This window comes from Patagioenas fasciata, chromosome 3 (assembly GCF_037038585.1).
Source record: "Patagioenas fasciata isolate bPatFas1 chromosome 3, bPatFas1.hap1, whole genome shotgun sequence".
NCBI classification, from domain to species: domain Eukaryota; kingdom Metazoa; phylum Chordata; class Aves; order Columbiformes; family Columbidae; genus Patagioenas; species Patagioenas fasciata.
Window position 1 is genome coordinate 7,298,408 of NC_092522.1, and position 15,800 is coordinate 7,314,207.

Here is a 15,800-nt window from a genome sequence, read left to right on the forward strand (position 1 = left end):
TTACCTTATGGATAAGATGCCCTAGAGTGGTTTGTAAACTTACACTGTAAACACTATAAAATGTTTCATCTTTTCAAAGTCATTTGGTTCAAGTATCCTTTCTTTCTGCTCTTTCTTATTAAAAGTCACTAAATCAGTTTCTCTGTTGCCAGTGGAGAAAATAGGTCCAAGCTTTGTAGATCAGTGTTAACCACATTAGGTATTTCTCACTCTTTGTTTTTCTTTCTCCATTAGTTCAAGAATAAAAAATGATGCTGAATAAATATACTTATTAGCTATAAAAGGTCTAGTATGGTAGTGGTTAATAGGAGATGGGTGTGGTGTATTACAGACAAGGTTCTTTAAAACTCTTTAAATCTGAACATCCGGACAGATTTGTAGAGGAGAAATTCTTGGCTGGGTTAATCCCACACAGACTAATTTATAATATGGATAGACATGTGTTTAAACAAGTACAAGGCATGCATAAAATATCTCCTGATTTGAGAGTTACAACAATGATGGGAGCATATCACCACCGGGTCAGCCAGGAAGCCAAAACCTTCGGAAATGTGGGGCTGACCTGACTGCAGGTGGTACTCAAGCCAGCTGTAAGTCATCATTGTTCTTATTAGCTAATCCAAACAGGAGAATAGTGAAGTTGTGTTGTTTTCTGGTTATTTTAGACTTAGATTTCCTCCATGAATGTGATTACAAAGAAGCAATTTTGTGCAAGGATGGGATTGCCAAGCTTATTTTTTTTTCAAGGATGATGCAACAGATGTGCTTACAGGTATAAAATGTGGCCTTGTGAAGGTTCTCTGCGCTCTCACTTGGGAAGAAAAACTCATGGTTATGGCATCTCTTCAGTCACAAAGGATGAGAGGGGAGGAAAAAAAGCCCAGACAGAGGACGATCAGAGGGGAGAAAATCACAGCATGGGGATAGATAATGATGGTACCATCTATTTCTTACATAATGCTTTTCACCAGGAGATCACAAAATAATTTGAGAGCAACAGCTCTCAGAAAGGTGAAAGGGAATCCCAGTCCTGTGTTATATCCATTAAGCCTGTTGCATCTTGTACAGATCAAAGGGAGGGAGTTAAGTCACATTCTCAAATGTTTTGAGAAAATGAGGAGAATACAATAAAATGTTTGCTGCCTCACTAGGCAACGTTTAATTAAAAGGCAGTGAAGGCACCTTATACCTGATAATATATATTGTGAAGAACTCAGTAATGAAAGTGTTGCAGAAAACGTCCAGCTGAAACCCGAACAGGACCATTTACAGATGTTTTATGGAACACAAGTGCCAAATCTTAGGTTAGGTTTTGGCTGTGGACCAAAAATACTTTCCAGAAGAGGTGATTATTGTGTATGATTCATACAGTGAGTCCACATGAGTAAAAATAATACTGCTTAGCTCTCAGTGTTCAAAGTGCTTTTACATTTTCAAAGGGCTGTGCAAACATTAGTTAATTAATGGCATAAAATATGTTACGTTTTTGCACATTTAACATTGACATTTTGACAATAAATTATTTTGGAGACTTTATATTCATCAGTGCATTTGAGCAGCTCCTATAAATTGTGCTAATGTTCTCAATAGTGTTTGAGCAACATCTTAGTAATTTAGATGTGTTTTATCTTATGATGAGCAGATAGAGTGAAGGTTATCTGTGGATAGCAATGTACCATAAATAAGGTATCTTCTAGTCCTTTCTAATAAAAAGTAAATCTGTGCTTACTCGTCTCTGTGGCTCGTACGCCCTGATCCACTGCAGAAATAAACACACTGGTATAAGTCAGAAACCGCTAAAAGACATCATTAGCGTTCCAGCTGCGGAAACAGTACCGGCCAGAAGATGGATTTTGTGGGAGTGGTATACCCAAGGCCAGACATCAGGACTTGGTAAAGCGCCGAACATCTGCTGGCCACTTTCAGAGAGCTGTCGGCCTAGTACCATCTATTAAAATTAATTTAAAAGTGATCTTTTAGAGATTAATCTCTTTTTTCCCTTCCTGATCCTTGTGAAAAATGTTGGCATACAGTTGACATTTATATCCCAGCGGATTATCTCTTTTTTTTTAAACAACCTATATTAAAATTGCAATACCCTCCGTGGAACCCATTTGTCAATTGTACCGAGCTGGCTTAATGACCTTTCACGTGAGGCCGTTTTGGCTGAATCGCAGACCAAGCCCACATGCCAAATCTATAATCACATCTGCTCTCAAGCACGGATCTTCCTTACTGGTCCCAGTGTCCTACAGGTGCTGAAGTGCAGCTGTTCCCCAAACTGACCCAGCCACTGGCTCAAGTCTTGGACTTCTCAGAAATAAGTATTTTATGTCCAATTTTCTTGTCTTATTGTTCCTCCTAATCCCAAGAAACACTGCAGAAGTTGCACTGAGATCCTACAGACTCCTGACTTGTTTTCTTTCAGGATGCTGGGAATCAGCCATTGTGAAATCTTGTGAAAATAACTCACCACTCTAGTCTGTCTTATTTAACAAAAACAGACATTATTTTGTCGTATTTACCTAGGTATCTCAGGCATGGATAGGCTGTAATTTTGACTATAAGAAGTGACTTTCTACAAAAAGAAAAAATTGTGTAGGAAGGAGATAAATAGATTTTAAAAAAACCCAACACCATGTAGTTTACCTGGCATGTATCTGACATACAGTAAGTGAATGATCCTGAGTTGCTCTCCTTTTTGGAAGATAACACTGGAGTGAGCATCCTAGCAATGGAAGTGTTTTTTTCTAGCAGTGCTGGAAACTGAATAGCGTCTGAATACCTCTTCTGCCTGTTTCTACCTTTTTCTGATGGTAAAAAAGCTTATCTCTAGCATTAGAATGAGCGGCGTACAGTATTTGAGAAAGTCAGCCTTGTCCTTTATAAATGGTCTTTAATAGCTTGCATTAATGAGTTTAATTTGATCTATAAATGACAGATAACTTAATCGTAAAACATTTTCTTCAAGGAGAGAGATAAGGTAATATTTACATAAATGAGATTCAGTCCAGGTTTTAGTACGAGCAGTGGTTTCAAAGCTGTTTCAAGTTATGCAATATGGCCTATATTATTGGGAAAGCAATTTATACTTATTGGGAAAGCAATTTATACTTTTTTTTTTTTTTTTTTAACTTTCTACTCCACTGTTATCTATACCTGTGTTTTCCCTTGAATAGAGAATATATGGAGGTGAACTGGGGAGGTGACTTCCAATACGTTGCAGATGATCACAGTGGTAGTGCTGCTAATATGGATTAATTAAGCACTCTTCATCCCTAAAGGTGCAGTTTTTATAACACTTCTTGTATTTTTAGGGAATGTAGCTATAGTCGAGCAATGTTGGTGTTCAAAGTGCTTCTGTCATCCACCCACCAGGGTGGGAAACGCTTGGCTGCACTGATCCAAAACACCTTTGAAGTCAATGGCTTCTGGATAAAGAGTAACTAACATGAACTTTGATGTAGGATGAAGGTGAGATGATTAAATAAGTGATAGCAAAGAAGGGAAATACCCAGAGTGAACCTCCTTCAGGGGCTGCTGTCAGTTGTATTAGGTTTGAGGGATTTCTACATCAAATTCTGTATTTTGCAAAGCTTCCTAAGGTGAAACCTTCCAGGTTCTAGGTGTATTTGTAATTTTGTATGTGGGAGTCATCTGGCCTCCTTTGATGGAAATACTTACATTGAATTTTAAACCAACTTTGTAAGATCAAGCCAGATTTCTTTCCTCTGTCAGTAATTTAGAATATAACATGAAAAGCCCAAGTGACAGCAGTCAACAGTTGTGAAGCACCCCAGCCCTGAAGTGAGGTAAAACCTTTGCTCAACCTCAGTGAGAAAATTGTTGTTTAGTTATCACAACTGCAAATTCCCCCCGCCTGTAAGGCAAGGAGGGCTTTACATTTCTATTTTCAAGCACATTCTTTTTTCTTGAGTGGTGGGTTGTGAGCAAGTGGTGCTGAATCTCCTGCTGGCCCTGGTAAGGGCTGGAAATTGTATTGGTAGATATTGTGTGGTATTAGAGCAAAACTGGTAAAAACATCAAAAATACAAGGATTTTCCAAAGTGACACCTCAGCCTCAGGGTATCCAGCAAAGAGCTTTTGGTGTCAGCAGAACATGGCATCTTTTAAGAATTAGTCTGCCATAGGCTGGATGCCCAAACGAACTTTGGATGCTCATAATCATTAGGAACTTTGGGGTATTTAAGTACGAATTGTACTAAAAAGATACTGAAATATTTATATTGTGAGGTAAAATGTGGTGCAGAAGGTTGGCCTGTGGGATTACAACCCCCTGCTTGATTGTATGCCACAATACCATCTTATTCAGCAGAGATCCACAATGAGCGTATAATGATAACTTTAAGTAAGCTGACGATTTATCTCCTCAAAAATGCGTGGTTGTTGTAAAACTGCCGATCAGATATTTTCAGAGTACTATCCTTCACAAGCCCTTATTTAACGCAGTTATATTTGCATGCGTACCCTCTCTTCACATTTGCCATTTGTCACTGAGATAGCAAATTACATTCATCAGAATCCATTCATTCCCCCGGTTTCGCTGAATACAGGATTATCTTGGCTGTGTCAGCTGCCCTATGACTGGTAACTGTGAAAAATGGAGGTCGCCTTCAGATATTCCAAACATGTATCTTCAAAGGACAGTAGGTATTAAGCTGGAAAAGATTAATGGGCTTTATGTCATCGTGTTTGTGTGGCATAAAAGTGAATTGTGCAGATTGATGGATATCTTGGTAAAAACAAATGCATTTTTAAACTACTCTCTTGCCCCTTTCCTGACAAGTTTTAGTGACCATCAAAAGAAATATACTACGACATTGCCTTAAATCCTGGGCTGATTTTACAGGTTTTTTCACCTTTAGGAAACTGAAAAACTTTAAGTTGTTGGGCAACAACCCACACGTGGACTATTAACTACTGGTTATTCTGTAGTCTGTCTGTGTCTATATTAGCACTACCAGACTATCATGTCTTATTTGTTATATGAGCATGCAATATGTAAGTAACTGGGACGCATACAATTTTGTTGCTGACCACCTGTAAATTCCTCAGGAAACTATGTCGTAATTTCTTATTTTAGATCCAGATTGCTTCTTTAGGACAGCCACTCTGCTCGTCTGGCAGGTGATTTGTTCGCACACAAAGAAACAACAGCTCAGCACAAAGAGTCACCAGGCCCAAAAGGGAAAGCTCTACCTCTCCTTGAACAATACACTCTATTAAAAAGGTATAGAAGGCACAGAGTGGATTCTCTGAAGGAAAATATTAACCTTTAAAAAATAACGAATGTATTAGGGAAAGCGAGTTATCTTTATTGATTCTCTCAATACATGGGTACATTGAAAGGCTATGCCAGAGGACAGCTGGTGGTGTACAGTGAAGCTTGTGAACTTTGCTTGTGACCACTGATAGGATATTTTTTTCCCTGTAGTATTTTTGCTTGAGAGAGAACAGGAGAAAAAAATCCCAGGGTCCTGGTCTAGTTCTGCTCCTCTTGTTCTCTGTGACCTTGGGCACATCAAATCTCCACCTGGAGGCAGAGATCTATTGGAACTATCACAAAACTGTAATGCTGACCTGTGTTTGAGATCTGAGGGTGAAAGTGCTTCTCCGCTGGAAAGTGTTATGGTTTTTAATGTGTTTCAGACACATGGAGATAGGCTTACGCTCTAGTGATAACTGTGGTGGTGTGTCTGGCAGTGATACAGGGAGTGATTTGCCCTTGTCTGTTGAATACAAGCAGAGCTGTAGGAACAGGCACAGTAGACAGGGAGAGACATTCTGACCGTGTTTTACATTTATCTGGAGTTTCATTGCTAAGTGTGTTGCTACTGCTTTTTGTTTTAGAGGCAGGGATTGCTGCAAAGTCTAATGTACTGTTCCTTTGGGATGTTGTTTGTGTTAATATTTTAAACTTGTAATAAATTACTGGGGGTTTTTTTGTTGTTATGGGGGTTTTTGTTTGTTTTGTTGTTTTTGTGGTTTCGTTTGGTTTGTTTCATTTTTGAATTGCCTTTGGACTTTTAATTATCTCTCCTAGCAAAGTATGCATCCCATCATGAAGCAGGGTATTAAATCACTAATAATAACTTTCTGTTTCTGTTTTTTAACTTCTGTAAGACCACCACAGAAAACATTCCACTGTTATTTCTGATAAGCATAAGTCATTTTATAATTCATATGTTTTGTATAATTTTTTCTTTCAATGACTGCCTAAGCAATATGATAGTTTAAGTAAGAGTTGCTTTTTCACAGCTAGTCCTCAGCGGGTATTTGCTCTTGATGCGATATCGTAACGTTCCATTAATACCAGTACTTGCAGGAGGTTCATGGTAATGTGGATTTTTACTTATATTTTTTGCTTTGGATTCAAAGAATCTCATTACTCTAATCCATGAAAATCCAAGACCTTTTTCCTGAGAGAGTACGTCATTCTCCCTCCACCAGCGGGACTGAGGGATGATCTGGAGGTCGCGTGTCAGCCTAAAGCTGGGCTCCTTGAGGTGCCTGCAAGTTCAAGTAAACAGGAATGTGTTTTGGCTCTGGTCTGCAGTGGATTTGAAGCTGGGCCAGGTGTAAAGATCTTGAGGCTGGGTGAATTGCTTTGTGGACATCATCACACAGTTCATTGATTGTCAAATTCACTGTATCACCAGTCTGACACCTCTGCCCTGCTTAAATCTTGTTAAGAGGATGGATGTGGCACCGAAGCTTTGTATTTTCCATAAATACTTGACTGAAGTTCTTTCTGAGAGTAATTCTGCAATTATAGACCGTGATGTCATGCTGAAAGGAGCAGACAGAGCTAGACTCTATGCTTTAGTGATTTCTGTGAAATTAATAATACTACCAGAAGACTGAATTTTAATTTACAGTGCTGTGAAATGGATAGTTTTTATAGGGCCTGAATCATTCACCTTTGGAAGAAGAGTGTGAAAACTTCTGTCCTTGACCATGACTCATTCCCAGTTTGGGTGCAGTGCTCTCTGCTCTTTGTTTGCAGTCGGGCAGATTCCTGTCTGGACAGCTGGCCAGATGTGCATGGTGCTCAGGAAAGCAGTGCCTCTGGCAAAGTGGATCACGGCTGCTGCGAGGGATAAGTCAGATGCCTGTGTTATTTTACAAAGCTGGTATTTCCATCTGTTAGTTGGTTGCAATAGGATTACTGGAGGATCAGACTGGGCAGAGGGTAGGCCGAAGGGGGACTGTCGGCATCAAGAACATCGTTTACCAGTACTTTAAGGGGGCAGAAACAGATGTTGGTCTCTTTGAAGTGTACCTCTGCCTGTCATCAGTTCAAGGTGTCAGCTTGGTGCTGGGCAGGGAGGAGCTCTGGCAGAAAACCAGAAAAGAGAGAGGTGGAAAATGGTGTCCCTGAAGATAAACAAGAGATGTGGACTTCAGAACAGCAAAGTGAGCCTTTGCCGCAGAAATAGAAGAAATTTTACAGTGTGCGGGGACCTGCTAGGACACTTGTAACCTGATCCTGTGGTGCATTAAAAATCTCTTCCTGCTTATTCTTTGCTTTCCACAATTAAGATTTTGATTCCAGGAGGGCATGCCTTGCAAATCTGACTTAGGTGGCCTTGTTCCCTCTGGTCTCTATCAGGGAATTCTTGTCAGGTAATGAAAGCCAACAGGGCTGCCTGAGCAGCTGCAGTCCAAACAGAGGGAAAATACAGGATTTTGTAACAGTTGAAGGTTCAGGACGGCTTCCTTACAGAAAAGAGTTAATGGGTACAGACAGCTCTGAACTGTGACTGTTAAGGATAAGTTTGAGGAAGTATCTGAAGATTTAGAGTAATAAAATTTGAATATCAGAATGAAATTTGAATATCAGAAGAATTCTTAAAGAGGCAAATGTTATTTCTGTTGTTACGGAGCATAGGCGCCAATCCAAGCACACTGAAGTCAATAGAAAGCCTCTGTTTGGCTTCACTGAGTTTTGAATTAAGTCCACAGAATTTTTGATAAACTAAGAATGTTACAGCAAGCTTCTGGTGTTCAGCATCGCCTTATGACAATATGTCCTGGTGGGATCAGGCAAGGGTGTTTCATAAAAGGGATTTGCGACGCATACAAAGAGCAGAAAGCTGCTTCATTGTCTTTGTTGCTTGCTACCATTAATTTGATTTGGGATTGGGAAACATTTTTTGCAATTTGCATTGTTTTTCTATTGTGTATTTTCTGGTAAGATGTAAATTATGATGAAACTTCTTGTCACATGTAATAAAAAGCAGTCACTGCCTGCTGGGTAAATGTCTTGGTACTGGGGATTCACATGAAATCCTTGGGATTGCTGAAATGCAGTTGGGTTTATTTTCATTGCAAGTTGTTATTTTGTTAAGACACGAGGTGGCAATGACATTGAAACACTCATTAGATAAAATATTCTAGAATGTCTTTTGATCTGTTTTCTGCTTTGAATCTGTGCTTGATAATACCCAGCTTGGCACCTGGGTACGCGTACAGCTATACATGTGACAGTTTGGCAGGTCCTGCAGATCGTGCTTGGCAGTACTTCTTTGGAGCACAACTGAGCACTACTGTCCCCTGAACAGAGGGAAATTAAGTCAGAGGAACTGGACAACCTGCCAAATGCCACGGCAAAAGAGCTGAGATAAAAACAGAGACATTTTCAATCCTAAAATGTATATAGGTACAGCTGTAGAGTATGAACGCCTCCTGTATTGGTGGCTGCACATGCAGGTGTGTGCGTAGACATGCGGCGTCCTCACCCACAAGGGAAGGGTCTTTCGGGGAACATGGTGGCTACTTTTAGTTTGCTGGGAAGGCAGGGCTTTTTTCGTGCTCAGAGAATCCATAAAAAAAAGAATGTAAAGTTGCCCAAAAGTGTCAGCAGACTCTTGTCTTTTCACCATTCCACGCTGTGGTGACAGAGCGGTCCCTGAGCACCCACCCAACCTCCCATGGAGCCTCTCCTAGACCATTAGTGGTCTATGAGTGAACCAACCCAAGGTGCATTAACCCACCAATAAACTTAAAACTCACTGGATGCAAAGTGCGCCCAAATACACCAGGGGAAAAAAACCAAACAAATCCCCGCTGAACAAAAAACAGCAGGAAATTTTTGTTGCTAACTTCTTTGTATTAAGATCAATGCTGCTGCTATTAAGACCAAGAGCATTTTTATACCCAGTGGAGAGGGTTTCAGTTCATGAGATTTGGCCGTATCGTTGTAAAATCCTGGTGTTAATGACTGACTCTGGGTCCGTTCTGCTGCAAAACAGCCTGAGCCCTGTGAGCCGTGCAGAGCCCCAGAAGTTTGCTGAACCTTATCAGGTGCGGCTAACAAAACCACTGGGAAGGGATCCCTCTCAAAATTAAATGGAGCCTGGCAAAGAGAGAAAGACCCAAGGAAAAAAAAAAAAAAAAAGAAAGGAAAATACATCTAAATAAATTAATGTGCGTGCAGCCTGGGCCGTGAAGCTGCCTACTAAGTGAACAGCTCATGCAATTTAACTCCCTTCTTCCTGCATTGCCGCGCTCTTAATTTGGGGGTTCTTTGATCCACCTATTCATAGCTGCGAAGCGAGCAGAATTTAATCAGGCTGTGACAGGGGATGGTTGATTTTTAATACCAGCCTCCAAAAAAGAGCTGTCGATCAAGGGTGAGCTTTAATACCTTCAACTTGCAGCTCCTTTAAACTTCTGCTGCAGTCGAGTGGTGCTTGGTCAGCTGTGGAGGAGACGGGCATCTACAAAAGGCGCCAGGGGCTCTTTGGGCACCCTCGGGGGGGGTCCCTGGGGGTACTCCCTGCCCTCTCTAAAGGGGCGACATGGAATGTCTATAGTCAAGTTGGCATTTCCTAGCCACATGAGAGGAGAGATTTCTTCTTTGAATAAGGAACGACTTTCCTAAGCGTGCATCCCAAAAGGCCTGCCGAGCTTTTGCGAGCCAGCGGGCAAGGCGGGTTTGGAGTCACTTGGACTAAACCTTTCCTTATTGTAGCTGGAACGGGAACGGTGGGGACAAGAATTACTTTCTATACCTAATTTCCAGTTATTTTAGCCGGGGATGTTAGATAAAATAGTCAGTGACTGGCAGGATGATAGAATATGGTTTAATTTCAGGTTTACTATCTGCCAACACATGCCATTCAATCAGATAAACACAGGATTTCAGCTGTCATCACAATATCTTATGCATACTTAAAAATAGAGCACTTTTTCTCACAGGAAGAAGAAATTGAATAGGTTTATATATAGGATGTATACAGTCAGGAGGCCTTGAGATTTTTAAAGTCTGGCATTTCTAGAGAGATTCCCTATCTTTAAATTAAGAAATTATATTAGAAGTAGTAGAAATTATCAGTACTGCAGAAGTTTTATCATTGTTCAGTGCTCAGAATAAATAAAAGTAAATGGAACACCTTGAGGAGTTGTACTGTATAAAATGAGGGAAATGTCTGTAGTATTTACAGCAAAGGATGTGAGACTATAGAAAGAGCAAGACAACTCAGGATTTCTCTGCATGGTGATGTAATCCCTCCTCTGGTTTTATAAGTTTCCATCCTTGGTCTTTTGTCTGTCCTGGTTCTCCTATTTGTCCTATCACTGTGATGCTTGAATATCTGCTCTGCTCAGGAGGCAGAGACTGAAGACGACAATCTGGCATCACCCCAGCACTATCCTAAAACAATTTTCACAATAAATGTAATGTAAGCATTCACTGTTTAAAGCTTCCCTCCTGAAAACACGTAACTTTACTTAGGTGGAAACTCTGATATAGGTAAAATGTGACACTATTTGCTGCTGGTGCTTTGCATTATAAATTTGTGAGTACACAGATGAATACGGCTTTTGGTGTTGAGACCTCAATCAGTATTTTGGTTCTTTATTACATCCCCTGTGAAGAGAAGCTGATTACGTGGTCCGGCATATTTTTAAGGTCTAGCCTGATCTGTTTACGAGGGATGCACAGAACAGCTTATTTCTGTGACCATCACACGAGCAGGCAGCAACAGGCGGTTTTTTGGCTCACAAATCTGCCAGTGTGCTTCCCCAGCAAGCAGCAGCCGCCCTGGCTCTGCCCTGCTGCTTTCTGTCCTGCTCACAAGCCTCTTTCTTCCTTAACGCCCACATCACCTGGACCTTCAGTCTTCTATTTCGCCCCTAGTTTGCTCTTTCAGGTTTTGTAGGCAGCTTTGATTCAGAGATGTCCTTGTTAGCGCTTTCCTTCTGTATTCTACCAGGCTGCTCCAAAATGAGCTTTAAAATGATGTCCTGAGCTGCTCGACATAATGGTGTCTTTGAAGCCATGACTTGTACTTCGCTTCAGAAAGCAGCTCTAGCAAAAGGACAGCATTTTCTACTGAAGATAAGGGAAAGAAGGCATTTTTTTGAGAGCACTCCTCCCACTGGTCTCCCTGCGGGGGGGAGACTGGTACTTTTTCTTGCATGTGCAAAGGCGCTCTTGAAGGAACTCTGCTACAACTCATCGGCTTATTGCCCATGGAGACGCGAGGAGAGCGTAATGCCAGCCAAGATGCTGAATTTCCTTTGCTTGGGTTTCATCCTTTTCTGGTTAAGCTCTCGTGCACTTAGAGAAAAACTTGATTATCAGGTTGCGGGTCCCTCAGCTCAGCCGTGGGAGGGTCTTTTTGACTTCCAGAGCTCCCTCCTGGCGCTGGGTTTTGGCTGCGGAGGCAATTTGTACTGGGCTATGCAAACAGGTAAAGAAATAGCAAGGCTAGAGTGAGGTCCAGTGTGGGTGTTTTTCAGTCTTAAAGGCTCTGGAATTCTCATTTTAATTTTGTTTGGCTTTTTATTTGGTCTCTTTTAGAAAAGCCTTTCACATACAATGATCTCCCAAACAATTTATTTGAAATCATTGGTGGGTGGCACATACATTATGGGCTGTGGTTTCATTGATATGCTCAGCCTTGCTAAGTAGATGGCATATTAAATGTTTTATTTACCCTGTGTGCTACCTGTCATCTAATCAGCTTTTGTTTTTGCTGCATTCTGCTTGTATTATAGCAAGAGTAAGTGGTTTCATGTAAATTAAAGCCACATGAAACCTTTTAAAGCCATTTTAAAATACTAAATGGTTTTGCAAATAGGCTTGTCGGACAAGGATTGGAAAAAGAGCTCTTTCCTTGCCCATTTACTCTTTTGTATGCTTATTAAAGCCCCCCATGTGACTTTTTCATCAAACATTGCATCCCAGTACTCATCTAGAATGCCAAAAGTCATTTATACTGTGTTCAAGAGTGGTTTGCGTAAACAAGAGGCAGTTAACAAAGAATACAGTTGTGAGCTGCAATTGCAAATGTTATTTTAGAAATTACAACACAGATGCACTATAAAGTCAAAACATGCCTCCTTGTGATGTTTCCTTTCTTGCCTGGAGCATAAAAGCATGTTGGCTTTAAAGTGTCTTTGCTTTTATTATTGCCAGTGTTCATGATTGCCATCATTTCACTGTGAATAATTTTGTTTCTTACAGGTGGATCGTATCATCTTCTGCGTCTTCTTGGAGGTTGACTACAAAATTTTCAAGAAGAAAATGGGCGAGTTTTTCCCTCTAGGTAGGTATGGTAATCAAGTGCCATCTGATTTTAAAAAATGATGCAGCAAAAAGACAACAGTTGGTGTCCTTTCTTCTTTCTCTACCTAAGCCAAATATTAAAATGTGAACTTTCTTTAAAGATCAGCTGCACAGAGAGGTTCTGATCCTGGACAAATGCAGACATTTAAAATTTGTGAACCAGCAGAACTACTTGTGATACTGCTTTTGCAAAATCAAGGCCCACTTTTGCATTCTCAGTACAGCCAGTTGCTTCGTTCTCTGCTGTATTCTTATCTCCTCCTGAAACCTGGGGCATGGCATTGGCTCTCTTGACTGTGAGAAGAAAATTATTTGCACTAATGTATATAGCTCCCAGTGTATATTGCTTTTCCATGCACTTTGTGCATGCTTTGCTCTTTCATTAATGATGCTGGTGGGGTTTCTCTGGGTCTGAAAAGATACTGCAGGGGTTAGAGCCCGACTGTGTCTGAATAAGAACTTTAAACTTGAGCTGTCCCTGTGCAAGAATGAATGGGAGAAAGATGGCTCTCACTGGAGCACTTGGGAAATGTTAGCCATTCATCTTATGTTTCACACAGGAGGTTGCTTTCTAGAATTTAAGAAAACCTGGTGGATAGTAAATTTGTTAATCCCTCTACCCCACACCCATGTGTCTGTGATTTATTTTTATCGTATATCATTAGAAATCTGTGCTCCGTATCTTTATCAGCCCTAACCTTCTCCCGTTTTATTTTGTTTTCCATGGTATCAGTCCTACTATATGTGACAAGATCCGGATTTTAGTATTTTGTTTTATCCCCCATTTCAGAAGTGACAGTCAGTTAAATACTCTCCATGCTGTCTGTCTGGTGGAAAGGGTCTTTGAGTAATAGGAAGCAGAGCTTTGGTGTATTGTGAGTCTCCGTTAATTCTACAGGACTGTGTTGTCACAGTAGCCACAGTGGTTTTTTCCTTTTGCTTTGGCTGGTAGCATGGAAATGGTGATGTTTCTGTCTCATCTCACTAGAACAAAGCTTTTCGTAGATGACTTTGTAATCTCCAGTTTGCAATGACTGGCAGCTGAAACGTAAAGACCTGTTGAATTATTCAGATGGCATAGAATGGTGTCTAACCGCTTAATAATATTTTTGTCTGGAGCACATTGAATGTGCATTCCGAAGGTTGCATTGGTGTCTAATCCATTCATTGTGTGGTTTTAGTTTTTTGGCCAGTGTACCCCAACACATAGGATAAAGTGGCTGTACTCTGCCTACTGCTTCTGGCTCTGTCCTTGTCCTTCACATTAAGCTGGAGTAGACTATAGTGTCAATTTGTCAACAAATTAGAGTATTAATGCTCACCATCATTAAGGTCTTTGAAATAATGGATTAAAGTCTGGTATTGTTGTAAAACCCACTTGGGTTTGAAAGCCTGAGAGACAAGAAGACGCTACAGAGCTGAAGCATGGTAAGCCCAAAGGGGAAAATAGAGGAACATGGGAGATTTATTTCTTTTCTGGGGTTTTCAAAATCTGTCATTGTTGAACTCCTCTCTACAGAGAACGTGTGTGGTTGGATGCCATGTTATATAAAGACTTATAATTGCATTATGCCATGTTAGGTAGATGATCAGTTGTACCATAGTTCTAAAAGTATGTTAATTCTCATGCACAGAAAGTTTTGTCAGGTTTTTCTTGCTTGAATTAAAACTGGCAATGTGATATGTGACCGTAGAAAGACGGTCATGGTGGGGACTCTCTAAGGTGCAGCAGATCCAGTGTTTTGCAGCAACGTGACTATGCAAAAAGCTGATCCACAGACAACTGTCCAGAGAAAGATGTTTTAGTTCTCAGCAAACACCAAATTTGGTATAGATTGCTAAAAGATCTCAGGACCCATTTTCATAGGCTCCCTGCTGCACGTTTCTCATAACTAATGATTCTGAATACCAGTTGATATGATTCTGAATAGCAGTTGATATGCCTTAATGATGGTGGTTTGCAGAAGGACCTGACCACTTACTGGCTGGTGAGCTAGAGCTTTAAAAGGAACCAGTTTTGCACCTGAAACTTGATCCCTGACTCAGTGAAGGATTTCCTGTGATCAGGGCAGTGGTTAGTGATTCAGGAGACCTGATTTTAATATCTTATGTCACCATGGACGTTTGGTGTGTCCTTGTAGGAGTCACTTAGATCTCCAACTTATGAGGAGACAGGGAGAGGCAACGAATGCCGCCCAAATGAGTCTCCATAAGTGTCCCTGAAGAACAGTAGCTGTCTCTCTCTCCCAGAGGAGTGCCCTAAAAATTAGTGCACAGTCTCAAGCTTTCTTTGCCATCGTGACACTTTTCCGCAGGGTACCGCCTCTGCAACAGATGTCAGCTGAAGTCAACCCCATCCTAAATTACCTGTAGCCTAGTGATGGGAACATCAGCTGAAGGTCCAGAAGGTGATCACCAGGGAACCGTCACGTCTGCATCTGCTGTTTGCTCCTTTTTCCTGGTTTCGTGTGAATTGCCACCTGGATTTAACATATAGTAGACTTTGACAAGTTATCAGTAGCTTCTCCTACTGGAGGGGTATTCCATTTTTCTGTAGGACTGGTTTCTTGCACAGAGAACTTAGTCAACATGGCTCTGTGTCAAGGAATTAGCAACTATCTCTACCTTTGGCAATAAATTCCTGCTGTTTAGACTGTGAAAGGAATTGCCAAAAGTCTGGTGTTATAGTTTTGTTTTTGAGTGAATCTATTAATGGAGTGAAATGGGAGTCTTTAAGGATAGATTTGCCCTAAATTTAAATTGATAGGACACTATTTAAACAGTCACAAGAGAGAATAACACTGAGATATTGCTTTAAGCTTAGAGAAAAAAACATCGAGACATTTTTAGAGTGTCTCGCATTCTGAAACGTTATGAAATATGTCTGCTTTAATAGATGTGGACAAAAATGCTTAGAAAGAAGAATATATTCACGGAGTTATATACATAAATAGTTATTACTTTAAACCCAGTGCATTAATAAATCCAAAAAGACACCCAAGTGCTTGAGTTAGTCAAGTGATAATGAAATGAAGCTGGAGTTACACCTCAGTGCATTAGAGTAAGTGGAATATAGATATAGGGAAATTGTTCCATTAGTTGAACATATCATTAGGCCTGTTTTGCGAGTGGAATGCCAAAAAAATTAGTCGAGTAATAGTACTGATATTAAGACAACTGCCAAGAGCCTTGTCATTTGCAA

General features: G+C 40.6%; 1 protein-coding gene across 3 annotated transcripts in view; it reads left to right on the plus strand.

Annotated features, from left to right (window-relative positions):
- Nucleotides 1-15,800, plus strand: part of MACROD2 (mono-ADP ribosylhydrolase 2) — an 854,364-nt gene that overhangs the window by 753,641 nt on the left and 84,923 nt on the right. For all 3 annotated transcript variants that reach the window (XM_071805688.1, XM_065835172.2, XM_065835173.2), the window contains exon 9: nt 12,497-12,578. In XM_071805688.1, the coding sequence (XP_071661789.1) occupies nt 12,497-12,578 (82 nt within the window). The remainder of the gene's footprint in view (nt 1-12,496; nt 12,579-15,800) is intronic.